The sequence below is a fragment of the Anastrepha obliqua genome, chromosome 4, assembly GCF_027943255.1.
Source record: "Anastrepha obliqua isolate idAnaObli1 chromosome 4, idAnaObli1_1.0, whole genome shotgun sequence".
In the NCBI taxonomy this organism is placed as follows: Eukaryota; Metazoa; Arthropoda; class Insecta; order Diptera; family Tephritidae; genus Anastrepha; species Anastrepha obliqua.
Window position 1 is genome coordinate 96,885,895 of NC_072895.1, and position 15,449 is coordinate 96,901,343.

The following is a 15,449-nucleotide window of genomic DNA, read 5'->3' on the forward strand; positions in this document are numbered from 1 at the left end:
TCACGAGCCAGACGATTGTGTTTATTCAACATATAATTAAATAATTTGGAGAAATGAGAAAACGTTGTTCCGAAGTAGTTGCATCTTTATTTTTTTAGTCACGAGTTTTAAAATAAAACGTGAATAAAATTAACGTTAACATAAAAAATTGGAAAATAATGTCAGTGTATCACCACGTGAATCAAATATACAGGATCACACATGTACGAGACCGTGTTGTTGTTGTTGTTGTTGTTGTTGCAGTACCTTTGCCCTGTCAGTGTAGTGTAATCACCGGTCGTCTTCGTCTAGCTCATGTAACGGTAGGCACAGGAAACTGGCTGTTTTGACGTGTTGGGTCCAGAGGAAGAGAGGTGTTAGATGAGTGGGTTTGATGGGGCATGTGAAGAGGTGGTTAGTGTCGTGCGGGGTACCTTCACATGCCGGACATATCTTTAGTATGGCCATGGCAGCCGGTTCTACGTTACCGGAATGACTACCAAGGGCTGCCGCCCCAGTAAACTAGCCCTGTCTAGTGTACCGTATCCCTACGAGACCATGTATTTGTATTTGGTTTCGAGAAAAAAGTAACATAAAAACCAGTTCGTCAAATGCTCTGTGTTGGTATATTTTACTTAAATCTTGCAATTGATTCGTGTTGTTGTTGTTATAACAGCATAAGCGTCCCTATAAATTTGAGGGGAATGCTACTGGACTGGCAGCAGTATTCCTTGGCCAAATACAAATCCGGTTGTGTTTGGAGTTTTTGTAATAAAATGGAATTTGCCATGCTAGGATGTGAAATAAATTTTCGGAAGCATAGTTTCGCATTTTATGATACATAATCGGCACCCCCTGCACATGCTGGTGTTTTGAAATAAAAGTAATTTTTCGATGGCACTACCGTTCAGTTGTTGCAAGAATCTAACATGACAACAGTTGTTTCAATATTTATATTTTTTTTATATAAGAATTTCGTAGAAATTTTAAGATCATTTCGCCGCGTTTTTTCTTTTCGCTCCTTCGTGAGACACAACATAACAGCATATAGCCCGCTCAAAACAAAAATAAATAATAACCTCTTGTCCGGCACCTCTGATTATTTATAATACCAAAATACAACCCTGGAGTAAGTCATTTTCATTCACGCCATTTTGATTAATCATTGAATGAATCAATTCAATTAACAATTAGTTAGGGATTATTTCATACATATGCAGGAATTCTATATTCGTATAAATACAACTCATTTCAGTTAACTTTTAAATATATAAACTTAAAATTAAAATATTGGCAGTTCGTGTTAAATACGAGGTAGAATGCAAAAAATAAGAACAGTCAGAATTAAAAGGAGGTGGATTTTTTCGTCACTGGCAAATTCTTTCAAATCATTGATCGGGTAGAAAAAAATTAAAAATTTGGAGATTTCGTTTTTGCGATATTTATTATTGATTATATTCAAGAAATTGTCATTCTATTATATTGGAAAGGAAGCCAACGAACCGAATGTGTTATAGTTGCACTTTGCTTACATTGCATGAATGGCAGGATAATATTTAAGCACACTCAAAGGGATCTTCAAATTTATGGAAACGTTGGGCTGCAAAAAAATCATCAGAAAAAGGAAAACACAGGTTGCAACCCCAAAAATTTGGAATATGCAATAGTAAGTAACAGAAAATATTTGTGTATATGGTCATATATGTATGCATATCATATACGTTGTATTCAGAAATTAAACAATTTTCAAATCGTAGATGGAGCCGATGAGTAATCTAGTTAAGTTGGAAAGCTGTGATTTAGAAGCAGAGATTGCCGTTCCCAACACAATGCATAACAATCACTACGAACCCGATCAATCAAGTTACCATAATAACAACAATATACAATATGGAAATTACCAATCATATATACACAACATGCAAGATGCCAACAGTATTAATAAGCAAAGGCAAATCCCAGAGGAGGAACATGTGGATCAAATTGTATATGACAGCATGCATACAATATTAAATGTATATAATCGCTTCTATGAACTTTTAATTTTAGGCGGGAGGCAACAGGATTATTAAATCTGAAACTGAATATATCGCAATGCATGTCTCGGACCGTCCTGCCAATAGTAGCACTCAGTTAAGTTATGTGGATGGAAGGCAAGTTTATAGCTATAAACATCTGTATTCCATATTTTGTTATTAAAAATGTTTTTCTTCAAATAGCAACGAAACAGATTTGCAAACAATGGATTCAGATGACATACCCGTTATAGTAAATGGAAAATATTTCAGAATCATTGAAGAGGTACAAAACTTTAGCAGCGTTCCCCAAAAATGCATGAGGAATATTTTATGTTGTTACATAGCTTTTTTGTTGTTACTTGTATAGCAGCTTACAGGTTTTTACAGATATTTTGTTATGCTCCATAGATTAGTTTTTTATTTAAAGTCAATTAGGTTAAATTATTTTTTAGGGTTATAAATTATTACTGTATCTACAACAGCATAAAGTATTTACCAGAAGCTCACATATTTAGTGAAGGTTCCTGCTGTAGTATAAGTCCTGGGGCGGATATTGCCTTTAATACATTTTTATTTACTTTAATCCTTTATTAATATGTTTGCATATCGTAGATGAACGCAACAGAACATCAGCGAGTAACTCGTGGCATTGTAGCTGTATGCCAGCATTGTTCACGTGAAAAAGCAAGACCGATTCATGGATCCATGAGGATAACTTCGAATTTCGTACGGCATTTAAAGACCCTTCATCCTGAAAGGTATGAAGAATTTATCATTGAAAGGCAAAATAATTCACGCACACCGAGAGGGAGGCGGGGTCATAAACGTAAAATTAACCAACCGAAGGGACAGGTAAACAAGATTGCTTATATATTTTACTGTTTTGTATTAAGGAAGTTATTATTTTTTTTTTGACTCTTTAGAATGGGAACAATTCGAGAACGGAAGGATACATGATGGATGACGAAAGTAACGCACATAGTCCAGAAGGTAATTCTGCATACTATGATGACACGCAGTTATCGTCGGCGAATAATTTGTACAATGCAGAGTAAGTTGAAAGAAAATTGTGCATAGTTTCTAGGTATAAATCCGGTTCGTTCCTGCTACTTGATTATAAGCAAAGCTAACCTTTATATTCAGGCGCTTCTTTCACATTTTTTTTTTTTTTGTTAAAAAGATTTTATATTTGCTTATAATAATTAAATTCAAATGCACGTACTTTTCAACTAAAAATATTTTGTTTTTCTAGCAACACCGACATGTATTCCGCTGAATCCAACGATACGCACTTATCGGATGAAAGCATGGAGAAAAAGGGCAGTTCGAATTCCTGCCAAATAGCATGCGATCCAAATGAAATACCCACGATATTAAATGGCAAATATTTTAAAATTATTGAGCAGGTAAAATATTACATAGAAAAAAAGAAAGTGGTTCCATATAATGCTAATTAATCTCGAATACCAGGACATGCACAGCAATAGGGCATCCATTAGCGTTGTAGCGGCCTGCCAATTCTGCGATGCTGATAAGTTAGTAAAAGGCCCGCTCAAAGTCACTTCGAATTTCGTACAACATTTGCGTTCGCGCCATTTTAAGGAGTATAACATGTATTTGAAAGAAAAATTCAACAGCAGTACGAGATGTCGACGCTCACTTAATAAGCAGCCGGCACCATTACCTTTTATAGAAAAAGTCTTGAATTTCATTTTGTTATCTAATGTTCCAGTTTCTGTAGTGGAAGAATCAGCCTTCATTGAACTTTTCCGCGGCACTGGCCAGACAATGTGCTCCCGTGCCCAGCTACTTGCTCGCTTAGATGACACGCATGCATGCTTTGTGGATAATGTAAAACACAGCTTGCAGGAAGTACCGTATATTTGTGTCACCGCTGATATTTGGACCAGACAAAATAAGCAGTATTTTGGCTACTGCAGCTTTTGGTTGGATAACGAATTAAGACGACAAATGGCGGTGTTGGCATGTATTAGGCTTAGTGATGCGCCGACTTACAATGAAATCCAGACAATAATAGGGCAGATTCAGGCTAAATATGATTTGAGCGAGGAGAAAATCACATGTACAGTGGTTGATGGTGTGCGCGATTTTGTGCAGACATATCATAATTTCAGCATTAAAAGTAACTAATAGACATACATATGAATGGCATTGCTTGAAATATTCATTATTCCTTTTGATATCAAAGGCATGTGCAACGATTACTACGATGAAGACTTCAATTTTTCCATTAGCTGTGCTCAACACTTACTAAACCATATTCCCAAACAACTCAAACGTGGCGAACATAGTCTGCATTTATTGACGGTCTTTGATCTCAATAACATATTAAAATCGCATGAAGTGCTGCAAGATGTGCTGAGACGGTAACTTGATAGAATTCTTAATTAATTCGTATTCTGTATTAATACAGTGCTTAATATTGCAATCATTCATATTGCAGTTGCTTAGATATTTTCAGGAAATGCCGGGATTTCGAGGTTGATGAAATTGCGGGATGTTTATTTGATGGTCAATTGGCACAGTCCGAGGTGCGCTGGCCAGCATGGTACATATCGTTAACACAATTTCTAAAGCACAAGAATAAAATAGACGAACTATGCACTTCTCTAAATGCCTCAAAATTTGCTTCACATGAGATTGAATATCTTGAAGATTTATGCATGATACTTAAACCAATAACAGACGCTTTGGAGTTCTTGCAGCAAGACTCATATTTGTATTTTGGTTACTTTCTGCCAACCCTAGTCACAATCAAGGTAAAATTGAAAAAATTACACGAGTGCAGCCGCATAAAACATTTGCATATAGTAGCTAGGCAATTGAGCGATGCTTTACTAAATCGTTTTGGAAAATATTTTGAAATGAATTCAGAATGCAACGATGCTATGATTGCGGCTATAGTTTGTCCTGCAGTTAAAATGCGTTTTGTGGAAGCTTTGCGCGAGACGGCACCCCATGTCAACACTGAAATGCTAATGGTGCTTTTTGTGGACTATGCGCAAGAGTTCTATGTGAACAATGAACAGACGGAGAATACCCAAGTAGAACGACCACCATCAGTGGACTCATTTCTCTGTTTTGATCCGGATGACAACGAAGGTAATTTCTTTAAAAATTATTTCGGATTTTTAAACTTTTTTGTTACATCGATTTTAATACTTTATATATTTAATTTATATAATCGAAATTACTAGCAAAAATATTTCAACTACATATGTATGTACATATGCACATTTTTCTCCCAGATACACCATCAAAGCAGAGGCCTGCTGTCGCCATACGCGAAGAGTTGACAAGCTATTTGCATGACGAGGACAAAACTTTGGCCTGCTTAAATCGTTACCCGCTTGTGAAGAAAGTTTTCCACAAGTACAATACTTTGCTGCCAACGTCACTTCCGTTAGAAAATTTCTTTCATACTTTCTTGAATGTGTTCGATGGGCAAAAAAGGGAGCATCTAAATGATGAGCATCTGGAGCGTCTTGTTCTTACAAAGACAAATAAAATTTTATAAAAGTTGTATAAAAGGAAAGTTTAGATATAAATAGATTCGAGGCGCATATTTCTAACATAAACTCTGTTTAATATAGTACCCTTGTGTTAGCCTATAACAGAAAACAAAAACGTACTTACTAAATTGTTATACAGACGTACCGATTACGTATAAAAATTAATATATACTATTTTTAATGAGTTTTTGTTTATTATTTTGTTATGTTAAAAATATTAAAATTCTTTTAAACAATTATCGAATTTTGATTTCAAATTTCAAATTCCTAAGTATCTATTATCCTTTTTTATTATGTATTAACACTGCATTTTATATTCCTAATAGCGAGTAACTTAAACGCAGGCACAGGTGGTTTAAAATTGGCTTTGAATTGATACGTGTCAAATGGTTCAAGTTATTAATGTACTGCACACGATTGCAGTTTGCATGCTAGACCGTTTACACCATCGCTATTCTACCCAATCAGTATCGTTATCATCGTCGTCATCATCCGAGTTTTTTCGTCCAACTGGTGGTGGTATTAAGGCTGATAGGCGCGACATAACCGGGTTGCCAGTTGTAGTTGCACCAAAACTAAGTGACCCTTTATGTGCAGTTTCAGCGGCGTTAATATTTTCTTTGTCTTTGGCTCCAGAAATCCCCTTTCGACGCATTAACAGCTTGTTATGCAAATCTGCCATTAGGTCGCCGCCACCGGTATTGCCAGTTTTCAATTTAGTTTCACTACCTTTAGAGCTTAAACGATTGTCGACCACGTCAACAGGCGCAGCAGCGCGCAAACGTCCACCGCGTGCGCCACCCGCTTTACGAATGGCATCCATGAGTTCAGTGCGCGAATTGTTTATATTCGATTGCGGCAAATTCAAATTTTCTAATTTTTCACTTGTTTTTTGCGCTGGAATTGTTGCTGTTTGTGGTGGTGGCAGTGGCGGTGGTGGTGGTGGTGGCGGAGGTGGTGGAGGTGCTACCGCCGCTGATTGAACAATAACATTAGATTTTGTGGCGATTGCTTGTGCTACTAGCGGTAGTGGCGGCTGTACATTATCGGTACACTGCTCTGCAGTTGACTTCGGAATGCTTGCAACGTCTGCGGCCGCTTGCTCCAATTCAGGCAAGTCGGGTAAGTTCTCAATGTATAGCGATGGCGCGATTTGCTGCTGATCTTTGCCTTCAAAATGTATATCATCCGCAATGCCTGGCAAGTCCGGTAAGTCAAGCGGTAAATCTATTTCCGGCGCTTCGTGTAGACGCGGCGTGTAACGAAGACCACCGAAGGAGTTGACTTTCTGATTGCGATGCGCTAAGGAGTGAGGAGCTGGTTCCAATAGATGTTTTTGTTCTGTGCTATTGTATTGACGTTGTCGTGATGATTTAAGAAATTTCGCCTTTCTCCACGCATCCTTTTCAACACTTTCGCTCCCGTAAACCACTTCATCGCTATTACAATGTAATAGTGAGGATATCGAGCGTAGTTTCTCTGGTACTACACCCATACCAACGCTCTTGTTTACTTGTGCCCTAGTGCCCGCCACAGTGGGACCATGTAATGGGGCATCAGTATCATTATAACGGACGTGAAAGAAAACTAACTTTTCATGTAAAGCTTGAGTTGCTGGTGCATCCGAGCGACTATGAACTTCATAGGCAGCATTTTGTTTCTGTTGACGCTGTTGCTCCAACATTGTGTGTGAATTGCCAAAAGTTTGTGGTATGTCTAGGAAAAATTTAGTTGACGGAAAGCGAGCGGGTGAGTAAATTTTAATCGATTTTTTTGTACCAACCAAACTACGTATTTTGGCCTGTGCCCTCTCGATACGTGTACTTAGCTCTTGAACTTTCGCATTATTGCGTTGGGTACGGTTATCAATGCGGTCAAATATAGAATTTATTGTTTTCTGTAGACAATCAAGCGCTAAGGCTGCTTGGATGATAGTTTCCTCATGACGTAGATCGGGTGGTATCACGGGCACTTTATACATTGTGAAAACGTATTTTAAAACATTCCTTTTTATTGTAATCGCAGTTATGGTTCCAAAAATTATTTCTACACTTTCGTTCCGATTGAAATTATCAAAAAATTCAAGTTGACCAACACAAAGCGAACAGCTGATTAGTTAGGTTTTAAAAACACTGTAATAAGTGGGCGGTGCCAAATAATACAGGTGCGTTCGGTCTCTAATAATTGTGAGAATGTTTTTAGGGGATTTTTATGAAATTTTGGACAACATAATCATAGTACATAAATAAGGCACATTTATTAAAGGTGGTAGCACTAGATCAACAACAATGTTTTGTACGTTTGTTGCCACGGAAAAGTATTGGAAAAGTAGAAAACGAATAATTAATTCGCCTTGTTTTATTTTGTGCTGACCGCCACATAGACACAGCGAGAGAAAAAAAAAACAAATCAGCTGATTTACCAACACCACCTTTAATAGATTCGCCTTGGTAAAGAAATCTATGTAAGTAAAACAACACTTCTTCTTCCCATTTTCCTAACAGGCTCTAGGGTTGAGTTTGTTATAAAATAGTCATCTATGATAAAATATTTGTTGGCCTTTAAATTTTTGAAAGTGGGTTGTCAAGTTATCCTTTTTTTAACTTGTAAATTTGTTTATATTTTTTGTTTCGCCATTGTATTAGGTGCGCAACTAAGTTCCCGCTGTTTGTCAATAGATTAGTATCATATACTTTTGGTTTTGTGAAAATGTCTGATTTTGCGCCGAATAATCGTCATTTGCGGAAAATAATGATTTTCCTCTTTCATTTGAAAAAAACGGCGACTGAAGCGCATCGAGAGCTACAAAAAGTTTATGGAGATGCTGCTTTAAGTGAAACGTGCCGAGATTGGTTCCGTCGCTTCGAAGACGGTGATTTTAATGTTGACGACAGTCCGCGTGAAGTAAGGCCAAAAACCTTCGAAGACGCTGAATAGGAGGCATCGCTCAATGAGGATACGTGTCAGTATTAGGAGTTACCCGCCAGTCCATTTCCAAGCGATTGCATGCTTTGGGAATGATTCAGAACCAGGGGACTTGGGTTCCATATGATTATAACTAATATAGTATGCAAGTTAGGAAATAAAATATTTGAATATAAGTTTAAAAAATTCAGTTCCATCAAAAATACGAATTATACGTTTTTTGAACTCCGAAATAAATTAATATAAGCAAAAAAATATCTTTTAATTTATTGATTCGTACTATTGTCAGAAGTAAAAAAACCCTCCTTGAAACAAGGCGTAGGCATTTGGAAGAACAGATTATAAATATTTATTAAAATCTGCGGTAGTTTGTAAAAGCAAAATTAAATTTTAATGAACTTGTAGAGCTTTAAAAAATCATTTAAAGATTTTATTGTACTAATTTTACGGTTATAAATTATGGAGGAAAACTATTTCACCCAAATTTCAACTTCAGCTTAGGACTTAAGTAAAAAAATTAATAAAGAACATTAACATTTCTACTTTTCACCATAGATGTCTCAATACTAATTTTTATGTTTCAGTTCTGATTTTATTTTTACATTTGATGTCAACTTATGGATCCGTAATTTATTTTGATTTTTGCGAAAAAGTAAGCTTGACTAGAACCAAGTTGTTGGTCAGGTCTCGACTGGACTTTAAATATGAAAAATCAAAAAGAAAATTAGTGTTTCAGATCTCACCCCGAACTAAAAGTAATTTCTCAAACATAATCGCAACCTCTAAACTAATTTTTTTTTATCTAAGCAGTTGTCAAACTTCTAAATTGCAGCAAAATATGCGCTTTAGCGACATCGTATCAAGCAAGTTATTTCGTAGCTCGAACACTTTTCGCAAAAGAATAGATTTACGAACTCTGAATAGCATGCAGTTGGTATTTAAGATATGTTAAAACTATCAATAGCGCTTATTTAAAATTCATTTTCCTCAATTTGCTTTTAGAGAATGTTAATTTAAAAAATTGTACGTTTACGGACATATGGCAAAAAACGAAAAACGTTTTTTCTTTAATTTCAGGCTTTTACTTTTCATTTCGTATAATCCATAAACAAAAAACGTTTACTATTCAAGCGTACATACAATATATGTATATCTATTAAAGCTGTCCCAACATTGGTTTCCGACCAGGCCATGCCTCTTTGGCATACTTTTTCTTTTGCGGTCCATGTCCACCACTTTCTGACGCAGCAGAGCCACCAACGGCATGTGGATCGAAGCGTACTGTAATAATAGATATACATTTTCATATATAGAATTATATTTTACCGGTACGTTATTGAAATGCAGATGCTTACAGTTTGCATTGGCTTGCCCTAACTTCTGCGCAGCGCCCTGTATTGTTAAAGGTTTAATAGGCGATGCTTCAGTAACGATGGGTGTTACATCAGGGGCTGGGTTGGGCAGCAACAAACCCAATTTTGTGCCCATGGCAATTGGGGTGATATCGAAATCTGTGTTGCTATTGTTGAATTTTAAACTGGAGTTCGGAAGAGTGTCATGTATGGATGCTGGCAGTCCTTGATAAAGAGAAGTAGGTGAGAGGGGTGCTGCTCCCACATGTTGTTTTAGTTCAGCTAAACTTTGCTGGAACATTTGATGACCGCTAGAGCTGGCCGAGGATAATGCAGCATTTGATAATATAGTACCATTGTTGGGCGAATTTTGGATGCCCATTTGACCACCAGAGTCAAAGCGAGCTCGTTTCGTCGGTACAACGGTTGTTTGAATCAGATTTCGGAAACGCCCGACCGTTGGATCTATGTCTTCTGGATTAATTATGATTTCTTCATCGTTGAAAGTGACATTCCGGCGTTTTCGACCACTCTGTTTTGCTGCATTTTGCTGTAAGGCAAAAATAAATGTATGTTTATTACACAAAGTAATTCTATTATCATTCATGAACAGTACCAACCTTTCGCAAATTGTCATCTGCAATACCCAGCATCGAAATACGCCGGTTATGTGCAGTATTGTATTCGGTAAGATTCTATAAATTAAAATTGTTTAATCGCAAGCATTGTACTTTCTTTGTATACACCTACATCCAGCTCGGTTTGACTTTCAGGCAAACCAAGCAACGCTCCGTCACTTGTTTCACTCATGGGTAAATCCTCCATAATGCTATTGCGTTGACCAGCCGAAGGGCGTTCTCGAAGGATGTAACGCCGCGTAGAAGCTCCGAAATGAAAGGTGCTATTTATTTGTAACTGCGTCGGCTTGTGAGGCTCCAGGCGTAATGTGCCAATAAACGTACCATGTGCTGTGAAGAAATGTACAAACACAAAATTAAACGTAACATGTTAATGTGTATGTGCATTCGGCATGAAACCTACTTGAGCCCAAATCCACCAAATAGGCAATATTCAAGTGTTTGTGGTACACAAAGGCTGCATGTACGCGCGAACAGGAGGCGTGATCAATACAAAAATCATTCATTTGACTATTGCGTCCGAAGAGGTAGCATCGCTTTTCATCCACCATCAGTTTTTGCACAAGTTTATCTTCTTTGAGAACATCCAAATGCAAACCGGTAGGTGGTTTACCAGCCCTACAAAATACGTATGCAGGCATATACAGTTTCCCAAGTGAAACATCTAAATCAATTTAACTCACCAGCTTGGTATATCATAACTATTGGCCATATCTACACGATCAGCCTGTTTAGAGTCAAGCAATAGTAATAAAAGTACTTCTTATTTTCTATTATTAGTTTTTTAACCAAACCGAATGGGTGTAAAATTCTCGGTTGTTTATTATTTTCTTACTAGGCTCTTTTCAACTCTTTCGCTGCCAGAGCTGTCAAATTTGGCTAACATTATAGTATAAACACATTAATGACGGCACACTACATATGGGCCCATCACAATGGGTTCGTTCCGTCCGTTGCGGCAACGAATTTGACTGACATCAAAATAGAATATGCATTGTGTATGTGCCGTATGCCATACAGGGGTGTACAAAAATTTACAACTTTCTACTTTTGCCATATGGCAAGTGTGGCGAAACTGACAACTATTTAAAGAAGAACAATTTTGTATCACGCAATTTTTATCTGTGGTGATTTTGGAAAAACTTTAGTATAATGTATATCGCTTTGGAAAAAACGGTAAAAAGGGGGTGATAGAGGGATGTATCCCCATCTTAAAACTGAAAAGAGAACCTGCCGGAGGCTTATAGTTTTTAAGTAATTTAATGTTAAAGTTCTCTAATTTAGCGAAAAGTTGGTGTTGCCATATACCTGAAATGAAAACGAAGTTCGCACGCAGGGATGTTCAGTGGAAGGTTAATTGTAAAACTGCAGTATTTTTTGGTGTAATTTAAAGTTGAGAAATAATTTTGAAAATAAAAACATACTACTTATTTAAACTTAAAAACAATGATATTAAGCTTATCACAAAAAATAATAAAGTAATTAAAATTAAATTAAATTAATTAACACAGTATTTTTGCGTAGAACTCCTTTTCGCGTGTTTTCATTTGCAGGCATCCGGCAACACCATACTGTTGTAATTCCAATCTTCTTGTTCGCGCTTAAAATTGGAATGTGATTGCATAGGCAAATGAATTTGCATTTAATTTTAATAGATATAATTAGAATAATAGCATAAAAATCGGTACAAACACGCATGGGAGTGTATATTTGGTGAATTTTAGTGAAATGTTAAAAAATATAGAATGTAATGTGGCAAATTATAGTAAAGTCCCGAGGGCATTTTGAATGTAAATAATTAAAAAATTATTATTTCCCGAATAATTTAAAGTTATAAAGAGTGTTCCTTAACACCTCACTAACATCTCCACCAAGTTTCATTAAAAAAAAACATTATATATTAGTTTGCCAGAAATTCCAAAATATACATTGTTCTAAATTCCAGCCGTGATTTTTATTATATCAAATTAAATGCAGAAAATGAAGGGAATTTAAATGATTTGAGCAATTTCAAATGCACCCTTATTTTTTCGATAAAAGCTTGAAAGAGTAGAGAAAAGGCTAGACTTAACAATGTTTTTCTGCAAAATGAATGTACGGCCCGATCTGGAAGTTATGGTCGCACCCACCGTTTACGATTATCATAAATTCTGGCAAAACTACGTTCTGGATATTGTAGCAGGTTAAACTCCTACTTATTCAGAATTGACCCCGACATACTAAACATATGACCTGCATGTGAAGGCACCCCGCACGACACTAACCACCTTTTCACATGCCCCACTAATCATACGTTCACATATGCATTAATCACCTATAAATCCACCAAATTAATCTAGCCGTTCACGTATGGCAGATTATCTGCAAAATTGACAATCAGCTGTCAATACTGCTTTGAGAAGTTTTTCTTCTTGGAAATTATTTTGGTGGAATATTTCGGTGGTTTTGGTTTCTTTAATTATTACTAAGGAAATACAAGGAGAATGAATAGCTAATTTAATTGCGCAATTGGCTGCTAATAATAAACAGTTGAGGGAATCCGTATACGATGTTTACTGAGGTTGCAAAAAATTATGGCAGCAATACACATGCGAAATTCGAAATTACATTTTGTAATAAGTAATAAGAGCACAAAGCGCTTATGGGCACACACTTTTTTCTGTAATATGAACGAATAATTAATAATATTTAACTAAAATTATGTCTACAAATCTGATTTCTTTGCCGGCTTCCATTTTATTTAGCTTTTACTTTGATGTTTCTCCTCACATTCGTAATAATAATTATCGATAACTCAAAAACCACAGGGTTGTATGTAAAGAAGTATCTTTATTATCTAGTATTATTTTATAATCTCAGATTTTGGGAGAGAATTTTTGTATTGTTATCCCACTCATCTAATACCCCTCTCCCTCTGGACCCAACCTGTCGAAACAGCAAGTTTCCTGGGCCTACCTTTAGATGAGTTAGACGAAGACGACCGGTGATATTCAGTGTGGTGTAGGGGCACGGCTTAGTTTTGCTGCTACAACATCAACTAATACTACCATAAATTCCGTTAAAACCTTCATTCACGTCAATAAGCACGAAAAGAATATCTGCTACTTTTTGAAGTGAAACTTCTTTACGCGCGTTAGAGTATAATTTCAAAGCCGCGACATACGAGCTAGCGTTACGAAAAACCGTCACGAAATGTGCGGTGCTTCGTAGTCTCCCCACTCTGTAGATACGTATTGCAAGTATACATAATATACACTCATACTATGCCATATACTGCAGCCTACGGCCTATGTCATATGGTGACATCCGTATACACGCGCATGCGCGTGATATTACAGGGGCGAGGAGACGCAGACGCCCAGACATGTAGAAAACGACGCGGATTTGTGTAGTCCGCGTGTTCATCAAAATTATTATTAAATAATATTTAATAGTTAAATATATATTCAGTGAAAGTGAAGTTAAAATTAGCAAATTAATTTCCCGTTAGAACAGGTATGTATTGATAAATTTTTATAAATATACTACGTAAAATTTAGCATCTATACGAGGAAATTAAATATCAGTATATTGTGATTATGAAAGATCTATCCTACACAGTTCACAGGTACTGTTGAGGAAAATCTGCTGTGCCTTACTAAGCCCGATTTGACATCACTAATTTGAGTATTTGTAAGTATAATTTTACAGTAGTTATATTATTGTATTGGTTGACCATAAAAAATATTGTTGATTTCCAATTTGGTATTACTTTTTGTTATAGACTTCAATATGCCAAAAACGCCTGCTGAACGTGCACGGGAATACAGAGCTCGGAAAAAATTGTCGAAACAAGAAAAACCGCAAGCGCAAACAGCAGCACAACGCAATCGAAAATATAGGGCTCGACAGAAGGCTTTGAGAAATGCAGTCGCCACTATCGGAAACAATTCATCATCGACGAATTTCTTTGGGCCAAGTAAATTACCCATAGCCAATACAGACAATCCACAACCCAGTACCAGCGGAGACGATGGTAACATATTGCATAAATATTTATCACAAACGAGTGGCCAAGCTGAGCAGGCTCAAGTTCCTGTTGAAAATACTGAGGGAAGAATAATTGTCATTCACGCCGACGTTCATCAGGCCAATCCATCGCAAAGTCCAATGAATCCGACTTCAACTACATCCACAAAGACGAGGAAATCAGTCGCTCAGCGGTGTCGTGAATATAGACAGCGAAAAAAGATGCGGGAAGATGCCAATACTATAGTCGTCCAAAGACCAGTTGTTTCTTCAGTTATTGTGAACGTGCCTTCGAATGTGAGTGATGAGAAGTTTCACTTCAAATATGCGCACATAGTGCGGCTGGTTTTTATTAATTGCTTTTTCATCCAAAAAATTTTATGTTGTATAAAAAACTAGGAAGTGGAGGACCGGAGTAATGCAATTAGAACTCAAAAGAAATGTAAGGACATATTGAAGCACGACGCTGAAACGGAGGTATTTATAGGCTTAAATTTATTTGCACTGTAGTATAAAAAACTATACATGTTTGCAGATCGTACTGGAACCGGAAGCAGATATAGAGATTAAAAATGAAATCGATTGCCTTGACGATGATGATATAAATAAAGTGACGGAGATTTACGAAGATATATCAGATCAAGATTCTGAACCGGATGTAGGTTATCAATCACACACGAATTTTATTTATTAATTATTTACACTTAAAACATTCTAGGCTATTCTTGATTTTGAAGCTGAAATGGATATGAAAACTGACATTGAGCTAACGAATGATGAATATACGGCATCTGGGTTGAACACCCCCCAAATAAATGCGCCTACATTGGAACCGGAAGCAGATATAGAGATTAAAAATGAAATCGATTGCCTTGACGATGATGATATAAATAAAGTGACGGAGAATTACGAAGATATATCAGATCAAAATTCTGAACCGGATGTAGGTTATCAATCACACACGAATTTTATTTATTAATTATTTATATTTAAAAC

The 15,449-nt window shown here is 36.5% G+C and overlaps 4 protein-coding genes across 4 annotated transcripts; 2 read left to right on the forward strand and 2 right to left on the reverse strand.

The window, feature by feature from the left end:
* The first annotated feature begins 1,162 nt into the window (after positions 1-1,162).
* LOC129244485 (uncharacterized) lies at positions 1,163-5,766 on the forward strand. The gene is made up of 11 exons (XM_054882129.1): positions 1,163-1,645; positions 1,737-1,964; positions 2,029-2,132; positions 2,199-2,280; positions 2,610-2,849; positions 2,921-3,048; positions 3,250-3,403; positions 3,468-4,140; positions 4,207-4,384; positions 4,462-5,120; positions 5,267-5,766. Exons 1-11 carry the CDS (start codon positions 1,517-1,519, stop codon positions 5,533-5,535), a joined length of 2,844 nt encoding a protein of 947 aa, XP_054738104.1. The 5' UTR covers positions 1,163-1,516; the 3' UTR covers positions 5,536-5,766.
* A 12-nt stretch (positions 5,767-5,778) lies between these two features.
* On the reverse strand, positions 5,779-7,630 carry LOC129244484 (WASH complex subunit 1). Its single transcript, XM_054882128.1, has one exon. The coding sequence runs from the start codon at positions 7,509-7,511 to the stop codon at positions 5,982-5,984; it is 1,530 nt and encodes a 509-aa protein (XP_054738103.1). The 5' UTR covers positions 7,512-7,630; the 3' UTR covers positions 5,779-5,981.
* A 1,852-nt stretch (positions 7,631-9,482) lies between these two features.
* On the reverse strand, positions 9,483-11,558 carry LOC129246055 (nuclear inhibitor of protein phosphatase 1). Its single transcript, XM_054884574.1, has 6 exons — positions 11,129-11,558; positions 10,849-11,063; positions 10,558-10,775; positions 10,428-10,502; positions 9,811-10,357; positions 9,483-9,736 (listed from the first exon to the last, which is right to left on the reverse strand). The coding sequence occupies exons 1-6, from the start codon at positions 11,155-11,157 to the stop codon at positions 9,612-9,614; spliced, it is 1,209 nt and encodes a 402-aa protein (XP_054740549.1). The 5' UTR covers positions 11,158-11,558; the 3' UTR covers positions 9,483-9,611.
* A 2,658-nt stretch (positions 11,559-14,216) lies between these two features.
* On the forward strand, positions 14,217-15,432 carry LOC129244297 (uncharacterized). Its single transcript, XM_054881914.1, has 4 exons — positions 14,217-14,750; positions 14,853-14,930; positions 14,989-15,111; positions 15,172-15,432. The coding sequence occupies exons 1-4, from the start codon at positions 14,217-14,219 to the stop codon at positions 15,430-15,432; spliced, it is 996 nt and encodes a 331-aa protein (XP_054737889.1).
* The last annotated feature ends 17 nt before the right edge of the window (positions 15,433-15,449 follow it).